This window comes from Heloderma suspectum, chromosome 7 (assembly GCF_057233095.1).
Source record: "Heloderma suspectum isolate Gila_16-S chromosome 7, 16-S_ref, whole genome shotgun sequence".
Classification (NCBI taxonomy): Eukaryota; Metazoa; Chordata; class Lepidosauria; order Squamata; family Helodermatidae; genus Heloderma; species Heloderma suspectum.
The window spans coordinates 24,706,941-24,727,160 of NC_139464.1; the positions used below are offsets into that span (position 1 = coordinate 24,706,941).

The window sequence follows — 20,220 nt, forward strand, 5'->3', positions numbered from 1 at the left end:
ACAAGTTTCAAAAAGACATCTACTTCATGTTTTGTTGTGCTTGGGTGGGGGTGGGAAGACTGACAATAAGAAAGGGCTTGGTGCTTGCATACGCTTATGGTTCATAAAGATGAAGTGCGGGGGGGAAACGGCAGTCCAAGAGTGGACATTACTTATACCAATCAAGATTGTTTCCCCTCACATTATAAAAGCCCGGTGATGCTTACCTGAGCATTCTGCTCCCATTACTGGACACACAACTGCCCATGGCAACAGCCGCTATGGGACCAAGCACCAACATCACTGTAGAGAACAGATAGTGCCCTTATCCTGAAGGTTCATAATCAAAGCAAGACGGAAAGAAGGGAGAAAACAAGGCTTAAGGAAGAAAAAGAGAAAGATGGGAGTGAGGATGAGAGTGTTAGCCAGGAACAAAGAAGCATCAAAATCATATGGCTATGAAGGTCCTGGAAAGCTTTTATAAAAAGTGGGGAGGGGGAGGAGCTGGCTTGATAGGATGAGCACAACGCTGTTACGGAATAAAGCGTAGCAGAGTAGAGGGCAAAGGCAGAAGGGAAAGAATGATGCAAAGTGGGGCAACAGAAGAGGAGCTTCTGTAGAAAAATTGAAGGGCAGCATGATGTCACACATGATTAAGCACACTGCTGCTTAAAAAACTAATTTAAGGAAGTCCGTTAATGTTAAATACAAACTGAACAGAAGTAATACACAATGAAACCTTGTGAAGAAGAAAAAAGCAGCACTGTTCTGCAGGGTGCTGACAATGCATCTATTGGCGTCCTGTGGCACCTTAAAGGCTAACAGATTCACTATGGCATTAGCTTTTGTGGACAGCCACAAGACTCACGTTTGGTGTAACAGACAAACTTAGCCAGTCCTCTAGAATTTGTCTCCGAAGTAACAGAACTTAGAAGGACAGGCTATTACAGATTTCAGTTTTTTAGTTCTTTTTCTTAAGCCAAGGAACTAGCTATATGATCTTTCACATTTGGGCTTAAGCAGCCATATTAGTTATTTCATTAATTTTTCCCCCCTCTGTGCTTTCAGCCATACACATGACCAACCACTGCAGTTCTGCTTGCTGGAGTTCAACAGCAGTGCAAGAGGCGGCTGTGTACGCATCTTATGTAGGGAGTGACTGGGGCATTCTGACACTGGGCAGACCAAGGAATGGCACCTGCCCCAGAAGGCTCTCAAAATATCTTCCCCCACTTCTTTTGTCCATATGCTAATTCCAAAAGCAGCTGTGCATGAGCACAACAAGCTGCCTGACATTTGACTTGCTAACTAAAGCTACGCTCCATGTGCAAAGGAAAAACAGTTGGGGGAAGAGGAGAAGAGAAAGAAAGTTACATCAGTTCAAACACAATAGTTGTTGAAATACCTTTGCTAGTTCCTCTTCCTCCTACATGAAGGCAGAAAAGGGAAATGTGATCTGAGAAAAGAAATGCTCACTGCAGTGCAACCTTCTTTTTTAACGCTGCAGGAATGAACAAACAAAATCCTTACTTGACTTTCTCCTAGAACCACACATGCATCTCAGCAAGCAAGGATTTATTTATAAAATCAGCTGGCAGACAGAGAGATCAGGCTTTGCAGGGCCAGCTTCATGTACCCAGTGCAGCAATCAGAAGTAGTGGAATTTGACCAAGCTGCATAACAAGTAACAACAGACAGCACAGATTTCTAACTGAAGTGAAAAGGTCTATGGCAGTGCATAGCAAGCATGGTAAAAGCAGCGGCAAAGAGTATCCAAAGCATCAACCTGCCTCTCCAGGGACGGTTTGCTTTACTTAAGGCAGAGTTTGGCACGTTGTGGCCCACTAGATGTTGTTGGACTGCAAGTCCCATAGGCCCTAGCTAGCACAGCCAGTGGTTAGGGATGATAGGAGTTGCAGTCCAGTATCTGGAGGGTACAGGTTCCCCACTCCTGACTTGGCAGTGTCAACTGCCTCTATTTCTCCAAGAGGCTGATACCGGCATAACCAGGCATTGTGTCTACACATTGTTACCTTTCAGGTGCAGGCTTTTAAAAACCACCTTAACATTCTGGGAAGAATCCTAAAAAATATATTTGCCCATTTGTGACTATAGAGGCAGCATTAGGTCCTCATCAGTTTGTAAGTAAAATGGAACAGAGGAACAGCAGAAGCAGGAAAAAGAAATCTCAAAGCATACATGGGGCCTGCCTTTGCTGTATTTTGTGCTAGCTTCCAAGTTACTCAGACATTTCTAAGTGTTTGCCTGTCCAGAACAATGAATTATTTTAAAATAATGCAAGATGGGGGCTTGGAAAGGGAGAAGCTGTCTTAATCATAACCAAAAAGTGGCAGGCATTACTATGTAGAGATTGGGGGTGGGAGTAGGAGCAGAGAAGGAAGAGAACTATATGGTCATGTCATGTATAAAAGTACACAATGCTACCAAGGTGCAAAGGTGAGAAGCTGCTAAGCACAGAGCCCCTACAGCTTAGCATGCAGCAGGTAGAGCTGCCTTTTCTTTACCAGCACTCTAAAACAAGTAAAGTTGTCCATGCCCTTCCTTAAGGATGAACTCTAAAGACTTTGCTGATTAGTACTTGAGGTCAGTATTCATTTTTGGTTTCAGCTCTTTTCCTTCCTATTTTTACTATGCAGTTACTTCACAAGCACAATTTTTCACTTTCGAAGCAGGCTTAGTGACAGACTCTTCCCAAAAGGTCAAACACTGAATTCAGGAGTCACTGAGGCCCGGGTTGCTTGACAAATGTTCCAGCTGGGCCTTTGCCATGAAGAAGAGTCAAGTGCTGTGCTTCATTATTCTATGCACAGTACCAAATGCTTCAGAGCAACAGATCCAAAATTTCACAGACACGCTTTTAGGCCACACACTGAAAATGCACAGAGCACCACAGATGCAGGAACTTTAGACAAAAACCACCATCAATCAACAGCAAAGGGCTATAGTAGCTGGAAAAAATGTGAAGAAAACAGTCTTTTGTTCCCGCTCTGTCACTGGAGGATTACAGTTGAAAAAAAGAAAAAAGGAGAGAGTCAAGTGCAGGTTTTCAGGGCTGTACATAAAAAGCCCATTCATCAGGTGATAAAAGTCACATGCATTTGATTGTATCAGTTTGACAAAGTCACAGCAAGAGGCATTTCTTTAGGAGATATCAGTGACTGAAGAACAGCAGGGGGAACAAAGACACTCTAACCATTCAAATAGCAAAGGGCAGAGAGAGATAAATGCCATGAAGGAGGCCAGACAGTCCAGCACAGGGTAGAAAGCAATAGCAATGGATGAAAACTTAAATCTTCACTAGAGGACATGAGACAAAAAAAGTGAAAGAAACATTTCCACAAGGAGGAATTTGGCTACCATTAGTGTTCCTGAAGATAGTAGTCCAATTTACAACCTGGCATCCTATGCCCAGTTCATATGTCCTCTTACATGCATGGGATCTCTAAGTATCCCACGCGGAAAAGATAATCCTGCCATCCTCTGCAATCACACGGACTACTACAGACTTCAAAATAAAGGCTTACCAATAATTTCTCCTTAAAAAGGAAACTGAATGTGCAAGCTGTGCCAAATGCAAATACGTATCATAGCGCTTTGTGACACCAATGTGGATAACTGTCATTTCCTTTTTCACAGTGTTTTGTAAAGTGCCTGCATGTTAATGGAAAAATGTCTAACGGAACTAACAGAAAGGTTCTCATAAAAGTTTTTCATCACTATGCTTAAAAAACTATGTGGCAATGCCACAAAATTGTGAATACTCATAGCATTTCATTTTAAGGATTTCTATTAAATGTATCTGATGCTTTGAAGCATTCCTTCCTCCTTGAAAATTTGCTTGCTATATTCAGTGTTTATTTCCTGTGCTTTTATCCACTTGTTCCTTTCTGTAGCTGTACAGTTTGTTGGTAAGAACAGGCACATCTAATCTGTTTTGCCACCCCATTTTGCAAGCAGCCTAAACACGTAACTGACAGGATTGTTTTTGGCTGATCAAATTCTGTTTCACAGCAGCCATCTCAGCCTGCATTGCAGTCGCCTTAGCAGTGTTCATTTTAGGCAGTAGACATTACCAAGTTTTATGTAATCGGCACAAGCTACAAAGTTGAAGCCAGCCAGAGAACCCTTACCCTCTTACACCTATCTAAAGAGAGGAAGCTGTTAAAAATAGCTCATTTGCCAGAAAGAGATTTATTTTTCCTAGAAGTTATCAAATTGAGTTTTAATGAACCCTACATCAAGGCATTGGCATTAGACATTTGGCAGAAGCAGAAATGGTAGCTTATCTTTTTGTTTTGCACAGTTTAGGCTATGTCAGGTTTCCCGATCCCCGCAGTGCACATGCTCAGGCAATCTGACACTGGACACCCAAATCCATTTCTTTATTGCAGGGAATCCCACAGCAGAAGCTTAATGGTTACACTCTTCAGAAATCATATAGCTGATAGTCAGTAGCTATAGGCTCTATGTAATTCCAGAACAGTCCAAAGCTAAACATTACTACCGTGACCGAGATCCTCAACATGGTTTCTCCATTGCCATCTCCACAGTTCTGAACACAAGGGACTTTGGATTTCTGGGTACCTAACCCAGACATTCCTTTCACACGGCTCCAACCCCGGACATGGAAAGGGAATGATTCCGGGAATGAACCCATCAGGCAATCGGGATAACTTCTTGAAAGGCCTAAACAACTCACACCCATAAAGAGTCCGACTTTGAATCTTTTGTGGATAACTCTAGGCTATATGGTCAAGGCCCATCAAGATCAAGAGAAGGGCATATCCACACACGCAAGGAGTTCCAGGCCACCGCTTTCGCATTGGCAACTCCACGCCGCATGAGTTCTGGCAGAGGGAAGTCCAAAAGGCGTAGATCAAACTCAGCCTGCCATATACTGAGCTGACTACACAGACACACAATCCACAGCAACAAGAGTTCAAGTCTATGAAAAGCCTCACAGTACTTTTCATGGCAAGTCGGTAACAATCCAAAGTTCCAGTGCAGAGTGCCTCCAAAAGCCCAGACAAAGATGGATTCAAACAGAGAAGACTGCGGGCAATGAAGACGAGATGTTCCAAGCAAAGGCTCTTTGCCTTTGCATCAGCTTGAAAGGGAAGGCATGACTGTAGGACACCCGCTCCAGATCCCTTGACAGACAAGGCCCTTTAGCCTTGGAGCAAGGCCCCTGTCTAAACAGGGAAGCACTGCTCAGCCCTCCAGCAGTGACGCTACAACCTGGGTGACCCTTCTGCAAACCCCTCCCCACCTCTGTCCCCACAGCTTCCAGCCTCCCTGCCTGCCAAGCCCAGACCAGCAGGTGGACAGGGAGTTGGGTGACTCCCCCTGGCTCTGCTCTGAGAATACTGACAGAGATAAGCTCACACAGACTCTGACATTCCAGAAACTGAATAGGCCCAAGCCTTTCCAGGCTACTTCTAATTCAATCCTGGCTATAACCTACAAGGCCCTCTGCAGTACTGAAGCTGGGCCCTGACAGGGAATTCCATATATATGTAATATTTATTTTTGCCATATAAGGCCAGGAGTGGGGAAACCAGGGGCCCATACACTGTCCAAGCCTGAGCAGTGATCTCCAAAAGACCAAGTTAAATGACCCTAGCAATCATATATGACGTCTTTTTTTCCAACAGCGGGCACAGGGAGTGTGGGAGAAGGGTGATTTCCTATACTGGCTAGGAAGCCAGTTACATTTAATAAGCTTCTTATAGTTGCTATCTGCGTTCCTCAACGTATCACTCGCAGGTGCCATGTCACCAAGACATGACTTTGTGCCCACTATATTCCACCTCACATACACTACATTCCCCCTGCTTGAGCGTTGCAGAGAACAGAACCCCATTGTGCTAATGCAAGATGCCCAGTTCACTCCTGTCATTTCATTCAATGGGTGCCCGCAACTCAAAATCTTCACCCAGCCCCTGAATTTTGCTCTGCTGCACCTCATTTGATGTTCCATTTGCAACCATGTCAGTGGCCATGCACAGTCTGCTGGAGTGAAAGGAGAAACCACAGCAGCAGGATTCTTTGGATGCTCTAATCCTGCATTTCAGGACTCAGAGTAGCCTCTGCTCTCCAGCTAATGAAACATATAAGCTTGAGAAGGCAAGGAACTGGGGATTTTAAGCAGATGAGGATTGGGTAGCAGCTCATGGGAGCTGGCTGAACAAACAGCATGGATTCAATCATTCCTCTTCCCCCACCTGCTTTATCCCATCTTTAGATATACTCAGCAATCCAGATTTTTATCACCTTGGTGATTGCAATTAAACTGTGCTGTACGTTGAGAATCCCTCTTATTTCTGTAACACTGAGCCTTTGAAGGAAAGATTTATTTCTGCCAGATTTTCAAACCAAAAGCTGGCTGCAGCAGAATCCTAGCCCTGCTTCTCTCCAGCCAGCAGGAAGAGACACTTCAGCAGTGCCACCATCCTAGTAAACTCCACACTTGCCGCATTGATTGGCGGGGGGGAGAACATGGAGAGGGAAGCAGAGATAGAAAGATTCTCGGCATCCGATTTCCGGGCTTCACTCATCTCCACTCCATCTGCCCGCTCTTCTTTCCTCCTCTTCCCCCCACTTTCGCCCTGCATTTCCCCCAGGGAACATTTGTAGTTCAGGATTTCTCCTAGGGAAAGACGAAGAGGGCTGCATTGGTAGTCCCTCTCAGGCCTGCTTGGATTTTGCTGGTTGGGAAAATGGGATGTTGCGTGATGTGAAACCTGGAATATTAAAACCACTGCCACAGGATGCAGATTCTCCCACTGGAAGTATGAAGTCACCAAGAAGGAGGGTCCCCCACACCAAAGCTTTAACTAGACAGGGAGTCTCTCACTTGTCATCCTCCTGCAGGAAAGACCTGCTGGCTTCGACAGATGCTTCCTTGGGCTCTGCGGGCAAGAGCTGACTGGACATGCATGATATGAGCTGGCCATTTCTGCAGCTGTAACCAGGCTAGGCAGCTCAATGTGCTAGCTTTGATAGAGAAGAAAGCATATGGGTGGGTGGCAGGGTGAAGGGAAGTCATGTTCTTGGAGTCATGCCTCTACACAGGCTCAAAGTGTGTCTGTCTGTGCGTGCACATACTCAACCCACCCACCCCCCACCCCCTGCAGATAGCAATGCTGCTGCTGGCACCTGCACTCCATGGCTTCAGCTCCTTTCTCATTGTGGTGGTCAACAAGAGTGCCCTCACAAGCCATGAGCAACATAGGGAGGTGAGGCGCAAGTGAGTTCTGGGCAGCATCCGCCATTGCCTGTGGGAAGTTTAGGGGCAGCACCAATGGACTGCAAATGAATTCATACAATAGGTAGGCGGGCTGGGGAAGCCTTTTGGAAAGAGAACACCTAACAAGTGCCCATATTAAATAATGGGGAAAGGGTTGCCTTTCATGCTTCAGAGTTAGAAGAAGTTTGTATTGTATAGTACACCCCCTCCTCGGATACATTTACAAGACCATTTGTAGGTTGCTTGCTCAGAAGTTGTCAGACACCCGTTATATGCCAAATGTTTACAAGAGGACAGTGCAGCGCCAAGAAAATGGAATGAGTATATCTCTCATTTAGAATGCCGCAGCTGCAATCCTGTACGCATTTACCTGGAAATAAGCTCCACTAAACTCAAATGGTTACTTCTGAGTAGACATGCTGTACTACACAACTCCACAAATTCCCATAGAACAGATGCTGGTGTTCAGCTTTGCCCTTTATTGCCATTTAGAACCTAGTCTTCAGGGTTCTTTGGAGCCCTGAAAACCTTCCCTCTGTGTTCTATTGAGTTTGTTTTTTGGTATTTATTTCTAGTGATGCCACATACTTAGGGATGTTGGAGAAATTCGAGATGGACTAAAATGAGCTCAGATTTCTAAGAATCCAACCTGCGGAATCTGCTGAGGAGTGACCCCCTCAGGCCATGCGGAGTCTGTGGGGTATTTTTTTACTTTCCCAAAATGTATGCATATTTATTCATAGGAAAATACACACATTTCTGCTGACGAAAAGTTGAATGGAAAGGGGGACAATACATTAAATATTACATACCAAGATAAATTATGTAAATTGTTACTAAACCTCTTACGTAATTATTTGCGTATGTTTCCACATAACAAAAAAAATTGCATGCGTCTGTGAGCAGACAACAGAACAAAAGATGCCCGACAATCCACAAAACACAGACAGAGCAGATTTTACACAGTCCATTCATCCCTACACATACCCCCATGGCAGCCATTCTGTGGTACACCCACAACACTTTCTCAGAATTCCAATTGTGCCCACAAGCCCAAAACATTGGCCTACCTATGGATTTAAATTATTCTGTAAACCTTCCTGCCTAAAGGTAAACAGACCTTCTAGATTACGTGGATGACAGCGTTGGAGAGACTAGGATAAGAACACTGGACTGCTAAAGATTTTCCCTCCAGAACTGTTAAAAGTTCAAAAAGAAGATATAATTCTACTTGCACACATGGGACACATCTGGCGGCCAAACCAAATATATTCTTGGATGTCTGGGTGGTAGCCTGTGGCACAGGGCTTTACGCTGGCTGATACACCAGCTATGCCCTTTTTTTGAGAATCCCACCACTTATTGTATGCCTTGATAAACAATCCGACTTCTGTTAACATGCTTACATAGGACTTTCCTTGAAGACAGTTTGCAAACTTCAGCTGCTCCAGAATGCAGCAGTATGACTATTGTCAGGGTACTCTTGTATGCAGCATATTACACTAGTACTGCAATTGCACCCCTGGTTATCAGTTAGTTTCTGGGATAAAGTCAAGGTGCTGGCTTTAACCTTTAAAGCGCTTAATAGCCTGGATCTGGGGTATCTGAGGGAGAGCCTTCCCTCATATGAACCTATATCCCTGTCATCAGTAACTCATCTCAATCTGCCATTCAAACAAGTTTGATGTAATTCACTGGCTAGATTTCAGGATAACAATTTACCTTTTCCTTTTCAGAAGGTGTTGGTGGCTCCTCTAAGAGGGGCCCCTGATCACTGGATTGGTCACTATCATGGTTTTCCTGTCCAGTACGATTGGGCACATGTCCCTTCCTGGGCCGTAGGACTGGCTCCAGAATGCTGGCATTCCCGAGATCCGTTGATTCGTTCATGAGACCAGGGGTCTTCCCGAGAAAGGTTCTTATCTTCTCCAGTAAGAGGTGGTGACAGGTTGACTAGTTCTGAAAAAGCAAACCAAGTTGACATTGATAAACATGCCAGCATATAATTATATCCAACAGGTATCTGCCCTTAAAGCTACTTGGTCAGTTCGCATGATCACCGCAGTCCACCATGGCTTATTTAACCTATGGTGGATTGCAGTGCATGCTGGCAGCTATTTTGAATATTCAACCCTCAGCAAGGCTTTTGCGACCTTGGAAAATAGGCGCCACAGTTCTTTCTGCATTGGCTGTGAGGGAGGAATTTTGGAGTCCCTTCCCAAAGTTGTAGGAATGTCTAAGGCTTTGGTAGGGGGAAGCCCATAAATCTTATCGTCCTTGGGATACTTTCCCAAGAACCATAGGATTGCTCTGTTAGTCAATTACTAATGATAAAGCTGCAGACTCGGTAAATGCTGGTCAATCTCTGCAGACATTTTGCAGAACTTTTGTGCCATGTGAACAGGGATGATCCAGTAGATATTGTTTACTTGGACTTCCAAAAGTAGAACACATTGCAGTAATCTAACTTGAGGGTTACCAGAGTATAGACTAGTGATGCCAGGTTATCCCTGTCCAGATAGGGCCGTAGCCCAGCCACCAGCTGAAGATGGTAGAAGGCACTCCGTCCCACTGAGACCACCTAAGCCTCAAGTGACAATGAGGACTCCAGGAGAACCCCCAAGAGATGAACCTGCTCCTTCACAGGGAGTGCAACCCCATTCAGATCAGAGTGAACTCCCTCCACCCAGTCAGACGAACCACCCACTGACAACATTTCAGTCTTGTCTGGATTGATACTTCAGTTTTATTAGCCCTCATCCCAGTCCACTGTCACGGCCAGGCACTGATCTAGCACATCCACAACCTCAGCTGATTAGGATGAAAAGGAGAATAGATTCAGCATACACACTGATGGCAATGCACTCGAAAACGCCAGATGACATCACTCAGTCGTTTCATGTAGATGTTAAGTAGCATGGAGGAACAAAACCAACCCCTGTAGAACCCCATGCTGGAGAATCCACAGGGCTGAGAAATATTCCCCAAGCACCACCTTCTGGATCCAGCCATCCAAATAGGAGCAAAACTACTGCAATGCAGTGCCCTCTCCCACTCACAGTTCAGACAGTAGCCCCAGAAGAATACCACAGTTGAAGGCACTGAATGCTGCTGAGAGATCAAGGAGATTCAAGAGGGTCACACTTCCCCTTTCTCTCTCCCAACACTGGTCATCATACAGGGCAGCCAAAGCTGTTTCCTTGCCAAAACTCAACCTAGACACCAAATGAAATTGATCCAGATAATCATTCTCCTCCAAGAGCAACAGGAAAGGAACATTTGCCACTGGCCTAAAGCTGTTGAGGGAGGATTTCATCATAATTCTCTTACCACATAATTGTGACAACTTAGACAAAAATTGAGCTTGGTCCACTGCATTCCAAACGACTCCCACAAGGGCTAGCAATGTTTAAAAGCTTAATTATGGAAGACTTTACTCATGTGTTCAGCACTGTCCTTGTTGCATGATGCTTATTTAGATTCTTTGCTGTGGACAACACACCTACATTGTTGCATTGAAGAAGTGATGAACTGAGTAGCAGACAAAACTAAGTTATAACAAGTTTTCCATGAAGGAGAATTATTGTGATTATCTTAAGGGTCAGCAACTGGAGAATATAGGACCAACCCCAACCCCCAAGTTGCCAACTCAGAGGTGGAGAGGACTGGCAATCCACTTTAGAAGGGAGTGGAGAGAAATTGGCCCATCAATCCCAAGGAACCTCCCATAAATTTGAGTGCTGACACAGCAGCAGCTGGCAAATGTTGTAGCCAATAGTCTACCATGTCTCATCTCTCAATGAAACTTGAAGGTACACAATCAGATTTTACAACTAATCAAGACATCTGATTCCCCCCACCCTCCCCATGGAAGGCATCATACAAGCACCAACTATTAAAATTTCCTACCGTTATAATTGTCAAACCATTCACTGTTCAGTAGTAAGACACAATGCATTCTGTACCTCTCTGGTGAATTTGAGTGCAAGTAGAAACTCCACTCAGGCTGTCCACACACCCTTAAAACCAAAGCTAGAATGCTATGCCTATTTATATAAGGACATAAATGGAGTGGCTACAAATTCTGAAGCTTCCTATGAAAGCTCCTAAAAGCGATCTTACCTGTATATTTCAAAATTTTAATTGTTAGCTGATCATATACACAAAATTGCATGCATACTTTGGAACTCTGGTTAATTGACTAATCAAATGTTCTGTGAAGCCAAGAGTGCTTTGGATGGGTGGAGGTTTTTTAAAAATTTTGTTATTGCCATTGCTAGCCCATAACAGTAGTCTAAATTGAAGGCAACAATCCCCCCCACCAAGTATTTCTGCTTTCATTCTACATTACATGTTAAAGTGTTCTTAAAGTAGGAAGCTGGTGTAACCAGAAGACAAAGGAAAACAACATCACACTCTAAAAACAGAAGTCAAGCCTCGAGAGATGTGTGCTATTTGCCAAGACAGTTAACTATTTTTAAAAACCCAATAGCCTCACTTCTGCAAATAAAGTCTTTTGTGATGAGACCCCTCTGGAAATCTTCAGTGCCAGGGAATATGGTTCTTCACACTCCCAACATACTAAAACCAAGAACTCCTAGGTCTTTCTGCTTTATGGAGAGAACACGCACTTTTAGTAATCCTTTGGAGTTCACTGTCAATGCAGTTTAACAATGAGGTCATGTGCAAACTTCTGTTTTATCAGCAGGAAAGGAGGAAATTAAACACTTTAACAAAGAAACATCAGCAACACCTAGTCACCAGCAGGGGGAATCCTTGTCCCTAACAGCTGCTTTTTGTTACCTGTAAACTGTTCATGAAAACAGTAGCAGAGCTTTTCAACAGCAGGTTGCCCAGGCAGACAATGAAGCATTCAGACACAATATAAAACAAGTCGGGGACTTCAGCAAAGCTTTCGACAAAGTGCCCCATAATATCCTGATTAGCAAACTAGCTAAAAGTGGGTTAGATGAAACAACGATCAGGTGGATACACAGTTGGCTACAGAATTCGACTCAAAGAGTACTGATCAATGGGATCTTCTCAAACTGGGGAAAGGTAACGAGTGGGGTACTGCTGGGCTCAGTGCTGGGCCCAGCGCTCATCAACATTTTTATTAATTACTTGGATGAGGAGGTGAGGGAATGCTTACCGAATTTGCAGATGACACAAAATTGGGCAAGGTAGCTAATACCCTGGAAGACAGAAACAAAATTCAAAGTGATCTTGATAGGCTGGAGCGCTGGGCAGAAAACAGAATGACATTTAATAGGGATAAATGCCAAGTTCTGCACCTAGGAAAAAGAAACCAAAGGCACAGTTACAAGATGGGAAATACTTGGTTCGACAAGTCTACAAGCGAGAAGGATCTTGGAATTGTTGTCGATCACAAGCTGAATACGAGCCAACCATGTGACATGGCTGCAAAAAAAGGAAAAGCTATTTTGGGCTGCATTAATATAGCTTCCAAATCCCATGAAGTACTAGTTCCCCTCTACTCAGCACTGGTTAGGCCTCATCTGAAGTACTGTGTCCAGTTCTGGGCACCACACTTTAAGAAGGATGCAGACAAGCTGGAGAGGGTTCAGAGGAGGGCAACGAAGATGATCAGGGGACTGGAAACAAAGCCCTATGAACAGAGACTGAAAGAACTGGGCATGTTTAGCCTTGAGAAGAGAAGACTGAGGGGAGATGGGATAGCGCTCTTCAAAGACTTGAAAGGTTGTCCCAGAGAGGAAGGCCAGGATCTCTTCTCGATCATCCCAGAGTGCAGGACACGGAATAATGGGCTCAAGTGACAGGAAGCTAGATTCCGGCTGAACATCAGGAAAAACTTCCTGACTGTTAGAGCAATACGACAATGGAACCAATTACCTAGGGAGGTGGTGGGCTCTGCTACACTGGAGGCATTCAAGACGAGGCTGGACAGCCATCTGTCAGGAATGATGTGACTTGGATTCCTGCATTGAGCAGGGGGTTGGACTCGATGGTCTCATAGGCCCCTTCCAACCCTACTATTCTATGACTCTATGACTATAATTCCACAGTTGCCTCTAGCACAGAGAACTCCCATATGACATGGTTCCCCTCTTAAAATGCTATAGCAATATGGGCAGTAAACCAGCTAACAGTGTTTGAGGTTTCTTTTGAGAGCTAAAAAGCTACTGGGTGAGTTCGCATGACATGACAACCCACCCTCTGAATAAGCTACACAGCGTGGGTTCTTTTCAGTACAATCCATAGTGCACCCAACAGCCGAACAGGCTCACCGTGGGTTGTTCTCCCACTCCTTCCTCCATCTGGTATCCCAGGGTCCTGCACAGCAGAACCCATCTTGTCTGCCTCGCCCCCTCCCTACTCTGATCGCAACCCCCATTTTCGTTCCTGAGCTTCTTTTTTTTGGCTCACAAGATATGCACAAATGAGGCTGTAGTGTGTATGTGTGTATGTGTTTTATTTTTTTTCAACACAAGGAATTTGTGCAAATGTCTTCATAATTATTTTTGTCTGTCTTTCACAGTTCGGCAAGTGTGCACTTGTGGCTTTCAATTATATATAGCCTTGCCAATGCTCTTGTATGTTTCACCTGTCAGAGGGAACAAAGTGCAGCATGAAACATATAAAGCAGTTGACAAGGTGAGACTGCATAAGGGCTGATTTCATAGGCGTTGAAAGTGACAGGTCAGGAAAAGGGGACAATATCGTCCACTTAGCAAGGTAATCCCAGGATTTTAAGTGTTGGGCTGATACCTGTGCAGTGAAGCAGGGCGCCCACACTTCCCTGAGTTTCTAGCAAGTCCTTTTAAGAGATATCTACTCTCCCCCCCTTTTCACTGCTCCCATTACTGCTTTGTATGAGAGAGGTGAAAAGGGAGGGGAGGCTTCTCTCCTCACCCCAGACCCCTCTGCGCTCCAATCACTACCCCTTCTTGTTTGCCACTTAAAAAAAAAAAATCGTGCTTCAGGGGTACACAAATGCGTTCATAAAATTTTTTTACTGTTCTTTTGCAGTGGGTAAGAGTGCACTTTCACCTGTCCGATATGTGTAGTCTTGCCTGGTCAATGACCTTGTATGTTGCAGCTGTCAGTGGGAGCACCAAAGCTGAGTAGAGAAGATACAAAGACATTGACAAGGCAAGACTGCAGATAGCCTAATTGGTGCACAGTTGACAAGGACCAGGGGTGGGGGGAAATAATACTAAGGGACAGGAGGAACCCAGCTGAGAAGTCGAGAAGCCCTGAAAAGGGGAACAATTCTGAGATCAGTAAGTGCACCGGGGGTGGGGGGGGTAGGAGAGACTCCCATTTAGCAATGTAATCTTCTTGCTTTTAAGTGTTGAATGACACTGACAAGTTTCCAGCAAGCCAAGAAAGGGGAGATACTGGCTCTCCTTCCCCTTTTTTGCGGCTCCTTTTCAGAATATTGTCCCCATCCCCCTGCACTTATGCTGTTCACCTTTCTCCACCATTTTCAGTGTTTCTGAAATGCACTACTGGGTCCCTCCTTTCCTTACTATTATTTATCCCCAGGTCCTTTGCAACTGTGTGCAATTCAGCCTGTATGCAACCTCATCTTGTCAATTTCTTTGTATGTTACCTCTGCCATTTCAGCTGAAACAGACAAGGAAATTGACCAGGCAAGAATACACATATTGGACAGCTGAATTTGCATTCTTGCTCAATTGTGACAGAATGACCCCCCCCCCAAGATTTATTACCCCATCTGTGCAATTTTGAGGCACCAATTTTCTTTTTTAAAAGTTGACGAATGAATGGTGGTCCTTCCAAAGTGCCGTGTGTGCATCAGTGGAGGGGCAATCACTGGTGAGGGAGGCTAAAGGTGGCACTGGCGAGATCACAAAGAGCAGCATGGGCTTTTTTTCCACTCTTGCCAAGTAACTCTATAGCCAATCCCAGCAACCTACAATAAATTTGCTCTCCCAGCTTTGGACAATACTATGGTTGCACCATGGGTAAGAACACCCAACAATAAGCCTTGGGTTATCAGTGTGGGTTGTTCGTAAAAAATAAGCCACTCCGTGGAAAATAAGCTAGGTTCATACGACATGACAACCCACCATGGCTGGCTGCTCATGGAGGGTTGTGTTGTGCTAACTTAATATGGCTGTTCAGACAATAAGCCACCTTGTTTCTCAAACAAGGCACCTTAAGAAGCCATGGTTTGTTGTTGGGTTGTTCAGGGTAGTAACAAGCCACACTGCATGATTAACAAGCCACCTGCAGACCCTCAGACCACACACTATCTCATGAATCAACAGCAATCCACACTCAACAACTGAATGTGGGTTAGCATGTTGTTTGAACGGCCCCCAGTGGGTTAAATAAGCCACGGTGGCTTAAATTTTAGATATATTCTGGGCTCTTACAAGGCTTGCAAATTCACCATTGCAAAAACAGTGCAATAGACAAAAGCCACACAAGAGCCAAAGATACATGATTTATATAATCCCATTTCTCAGATGGCTAAAAAGGCTGTACAGAAGAGGGCTGAATCACTAAGGCAAATGCACAAGTTCACAAAGGTTAATGCAGAATGTGTCCACCAGTGCTGTGAGTCATGAAATACCCATTTTAACTGTTCAAGAAGCACATCCTTGAACAGCTAAGAAGTAATGCTATTTGAACTTTAGCCCTATACCCACTTTCCATGTCTAGGTAAGCATCACTGGGCAAAGTAAAAGGAACGTACTTTAACTAGCACAAATATGACAGTTATAACAGTGAGCAGAATGACACTATGAGAAAATTCACAGGCACGGTCTAGCAATATTCCTCAACAATTTCAAGCTCTCTAGTTTTATATACATAAAACCAGTTGCACAGGAAACATTTGCCCATTTGCTATATGTGTCAGAATATATCCTGCTGAGCCTTCTGGTACAAGTACTTTGAGCAAGACTCAAGCTATGCTGTCCAAATTATTAAACATAAAAACACTAAGAAACTTCCGTTAACAATACCTCTGGCCTTTATTTCACATCTTGCTGGTTGTTCCAGCTCCCTAAATCTGTGGACTTCCTCTCCTATCCAAACTCCTGCTTCAGTATATCAGCAGTTATGTGCTGACATCTCAGTATTGAAGGACTGTTCTGAACTGATGCTACCCATCTGTAGGTATTCAACTGCATGATCAATAAATTTGGAGATTTACAGGGACAGAAGTGTTATAATTCAGTTGGGCAAACAACTGAGGGTTGAGACTAAAGTTCAGTACTACCACTCCGTTTAGCTACACAAACCTATTTAGAGCCATCAGCAACTCTTAGATAAAAAAAATGGGGCATGAATACTTCCCATAACAAATAAATGGCACTCTGTAATTCACACTGTAATAACTGTAATATAAGCATGAAATGTGTTACGTCAACAGTGAAACAAATGTAAAGATGTATTGCATTCAGTTACTATTGTATTTTTGTAACTGAAAAGATTCCAGATATGGATTATGTGAGGAGTTAAAAAGGGAAGGTGAGGTCAAGGTTAAGTAAGAATAGCACTGTGGTCACAGTCATGTTTAAAGTGTTGAAGAATGTGGCCACCTTCAGAACAACAGGGCCTGAAATGTCCCACAAGCCAGAGAAAAGTGAACCCTTAAGAATGCAGAGTTGTCTAAAAGAAGAAGTGAAGGTGGCACTGTTATTTGTTGCTACAGAAAACAATGTGCTGGTTCGTATGTTCGAAACAGATCACCGTGGCTTATTGGTTGTGGCGAGTGCCGGACGGGATTTGTATATTCAACACCTGGCCACAGCTTGTGTAGTGCAAACACAGGGACCATGAGTTGTGCGAGGGTTGTTAATTGTGCGAACCTGGTCGTACAAAAAAAGAACTAGAATGTTGTTAACATGGGCATACATTGGCTTTAACGTAAAGATTACAGCTTGTTTCAAGGAATCCCAAGAACTAATCACACAAGCAATGGAAATTTATTTATTTATTATTTAATTTCTATACCGCCCAATAGCCGAAGCTCTCTAGGCAGTTCACAAAAATTAAAACCAAACAGCACACAATAAAATAATTTAAAATATATAAATAGGAGAAAGAATGTAGGCAATTATCATTTCTAGTGTCAGACTGCCTCGGCAATTTGTGGGTAGTAAACTATGACAATCATCTATGACGCTCAAGCAGCACAGGACTCGTACAACCTATTTGCTAGCCTGTCAAAATGACTCAAAGATATTGTGCGCAGGTCTTTAGGGAGGGACATGTCCCTAACCCATGGGTTCCATGAACAGATCACTACTATGGCACTGGTGAGCAACTGTTTTCTTAAACTCGGCCAAGTTACTGGCTTTTAAACGTTCAACAAGTCACGTTCACAGCAAAGGTACTTCCCTTCAGTACCCTGCAGAGTTTAAGGAGTAGGACCTCATCAATTTTCACCCCTGAAGCTGACTGGCCTTTCCTCTACTTAGGATTCATCCTGGGTCAGCCCATATGCAATTAGTTCCTTCTCCTGAAGCTCACCTTGAAGCTTCTTCTTGAGAAGCCAGTCTCTGTCTGGTTGCCAGCATCTCTAGCCTTGACTATCTAGGCCCGGGAGTCTACAGTTTGGACCCTCCAATAGTGGGCTTGGCTCATTAGCACTGAGCAAGCAACATAAACTAGCTACTAGGATATAAGCCCAGTCAGGATCAGCCTGCTAGGGACAAGAAAAATCCCTCCTACCCTGTCCCCAGAAGTGGACATGTGGCTCACAGTCTGCGGGGAATGGAGTAAGTATCTCCCTTTCAGTATCCCTTTCCCCTTTTGTGTCTCTCCCCTCTGACTTGCCTTTGCTCTTCACTCCTCTTTCTCTATTTCCATTCGTGCCTTGATCTTCCTTCCTTCCATCCTTCTTCTATCTGTCCTCCTTCCTCCTCTTTCTCCTACTCCTTTCATCCCCCTCTCTGCTCCTTCCTCTTATCCTGGTCCTCTGTGTCGAGCAGCTGTGTCTCAAGACAGCCTAACCAACTCTCAGACATGCAACAGCCACCCGTCTTATCAGATTGGGCCATAATTGCCCGTACCCACCCCAACTGTCCAGTCCAGCACAGCAAGAGCACAATAGGAGGTAGCGAGCCCCGAAGGCCACTCACAGATACATTATAAGACATTTATACTTACACCTTTGGCAGTTGAGAGACTGTGACCATTCATGTGACAAGCAGAGCTCCAGAATGTAAGAGTTAAAGCTTCTATCAGCTGGGACAGTTTGCAAAGCAGGACATTTAAATTTTGGTGATGTATCACATGTAACTCACATAACATGACTAAGTAAGCACTTTCCTCGAAAAAATACATTGGGATGACTGATTTTAACAAGAGATGCATCTGTAAACAGGGCGAAGTTACCATTTGGGACCCAGTTCACAAATCCCATATTACAAACCCTACATAAAATTCACATGGAGCCACTCCTGGGATCAGTCTGAAAAGTTCTATGCTGTGAGCATAGAACATTAGATCTGAAGTCACTTTGTACCACTAACCTAAGTGTAGGTTAACTCTGGGTTACAACCCAGAGTGTCTGGGTTCAGACGACACGCTTACAACCTACAATTAGGGTGTTATAGGTTGTATACAGAAAGTGGAAGTGGCTCACACGCAGCATGTGTCCCCACAAATTATTTAATCCAAGAATTACCATTGTGATGTATGAACTGGGTCTATGCCTGTGCATAGTACATCTCAGAATAGGAAGGTTTTGACTGTACAAAGACAGGGAGCATTTCAGGCTGCTGAGACTCATAAAGAAAAATAAGGATAGTTAATGTAGGCTAGAGCACTATAGGATCACATTTACTCCCTAGTGAACACTTAATAGCAGGAGTAGCCTTGAAGGACATACAAACAAAATATTATCTACATACCCCATAAAAGGATGTCCTTTTCAAGGCCTAGATATCAAGTGGCAGCGTGGCTCAAAGAATACTGAATAAAAGCTCATGTTGGAGGGAAGGGAAAAACACCACCCCAACAACCTCAAACTCAAAAAGCCAATGTAGCCAAATCCTAAATGGCAATACAAAATCATTACATACTTTGATGAAGATGTAAAGTGAGCAGGTTTTACAAACCTAACGTGTGGTTTAAGTTACTAGTTAGGTAAAATTGCACTAACAATCCAAACCTATCCACATTAACTGGGAAGTAAGTTTAACAAAATGTACTTCATGGTAATGATGACAAAGACTGACTGTATCTTAAGAAATTAAACCAAAGAATATTAAATTCCAACAAAACAAGACAAAAGAGGACATCACACAGAAATTTTTGTCTATTATATGCTAGACACAACCTGGTTAAGTAGAATTTTCAGGTATTCTTACCCTGCTTATCTTGACAAATGGAACACCAGCGACACGTTGTACTTTAACCCAGTTCAGGAAAAACTGAACTTGGTATTCACTATATAAGCAAGATTACTCAATTTTTTCACCAGATGCAAGCCAAAACTCCGCCTACCTACCAACATCAAAATTTCACTGGCTGCCAAGCTGACTTTTCCCTGCAACATACTATGCAAAACCCCTCTGTAAGTGGTTCTGATAAGTATTGAAGTCCTCAAAACAGGGTTACACCTTCAAATCAAGCTTCTGTAAACAATGAACCCAATAATTCTTTGCTTTATTACATTTGTTTACTTACTAGTAATTCACAGTACTGTCATTAAAAGCGACTCTATTATAAAACCAGTAATACATGAGGGTTTAGTCAGTCCAAAGGTGCCACTATACTAAGCCATGAGCTTATACAACTAAGCATATGTACAACAGCCATTTCCTGCAATTATGTAGGTGAATGTTTATAGAAATCTTGTTTTGCGCACCCTGCTCCAAGAACACAGGTAGAACCTGCCCAACAGGATAGATTAAACAAGATGAGATGTAAACCCTGCATTTCTCTGCATATCTTTTTATCGCATGACTAGGTAAACAAATGATGTTCAAATATCTATGAAG

At 43.7% G+C, this 20,220-nt stretch overlaps 1 protein-coding gene across 10 annotated transcripts in view; it reads right to left on the reverse strand.

Moving 5' to 3' along the window:
- Positions 1–20,220, reverse strand: part of ADIPOR2 (adiponectin receptor 2) — a 44,010-nt gene that overhangs the window by 15,234 nt on the left and 8,556 nt on the right. For 3 of the 10 annotated variants that reach the window (XR_014784240.1, XM_084809310.1, XM_084809316.1), the window contains one exon: positions 8,972–9,208. Coding sequence is in view for 7 of the 10 variants with exons in the window: in XM_084809310.1 (XP_084665436.1) it covers positions 8,972–9,139 (168 nt within the window). In the remaining 3 variants the exon portion in view is untranslated. Of the gene's footprint in view, positions 1–1,384; positions 1,958–8,971; positions 9,209–12,401; positions 12,544–19,587; positions 19,643–20,220 lie in introns of those variants that run through there. The other 7 variants (XR_014784241.1, XM_084809311.1, XM_084809315.1 and 4 more) reach the window with 6 other exon arrangements.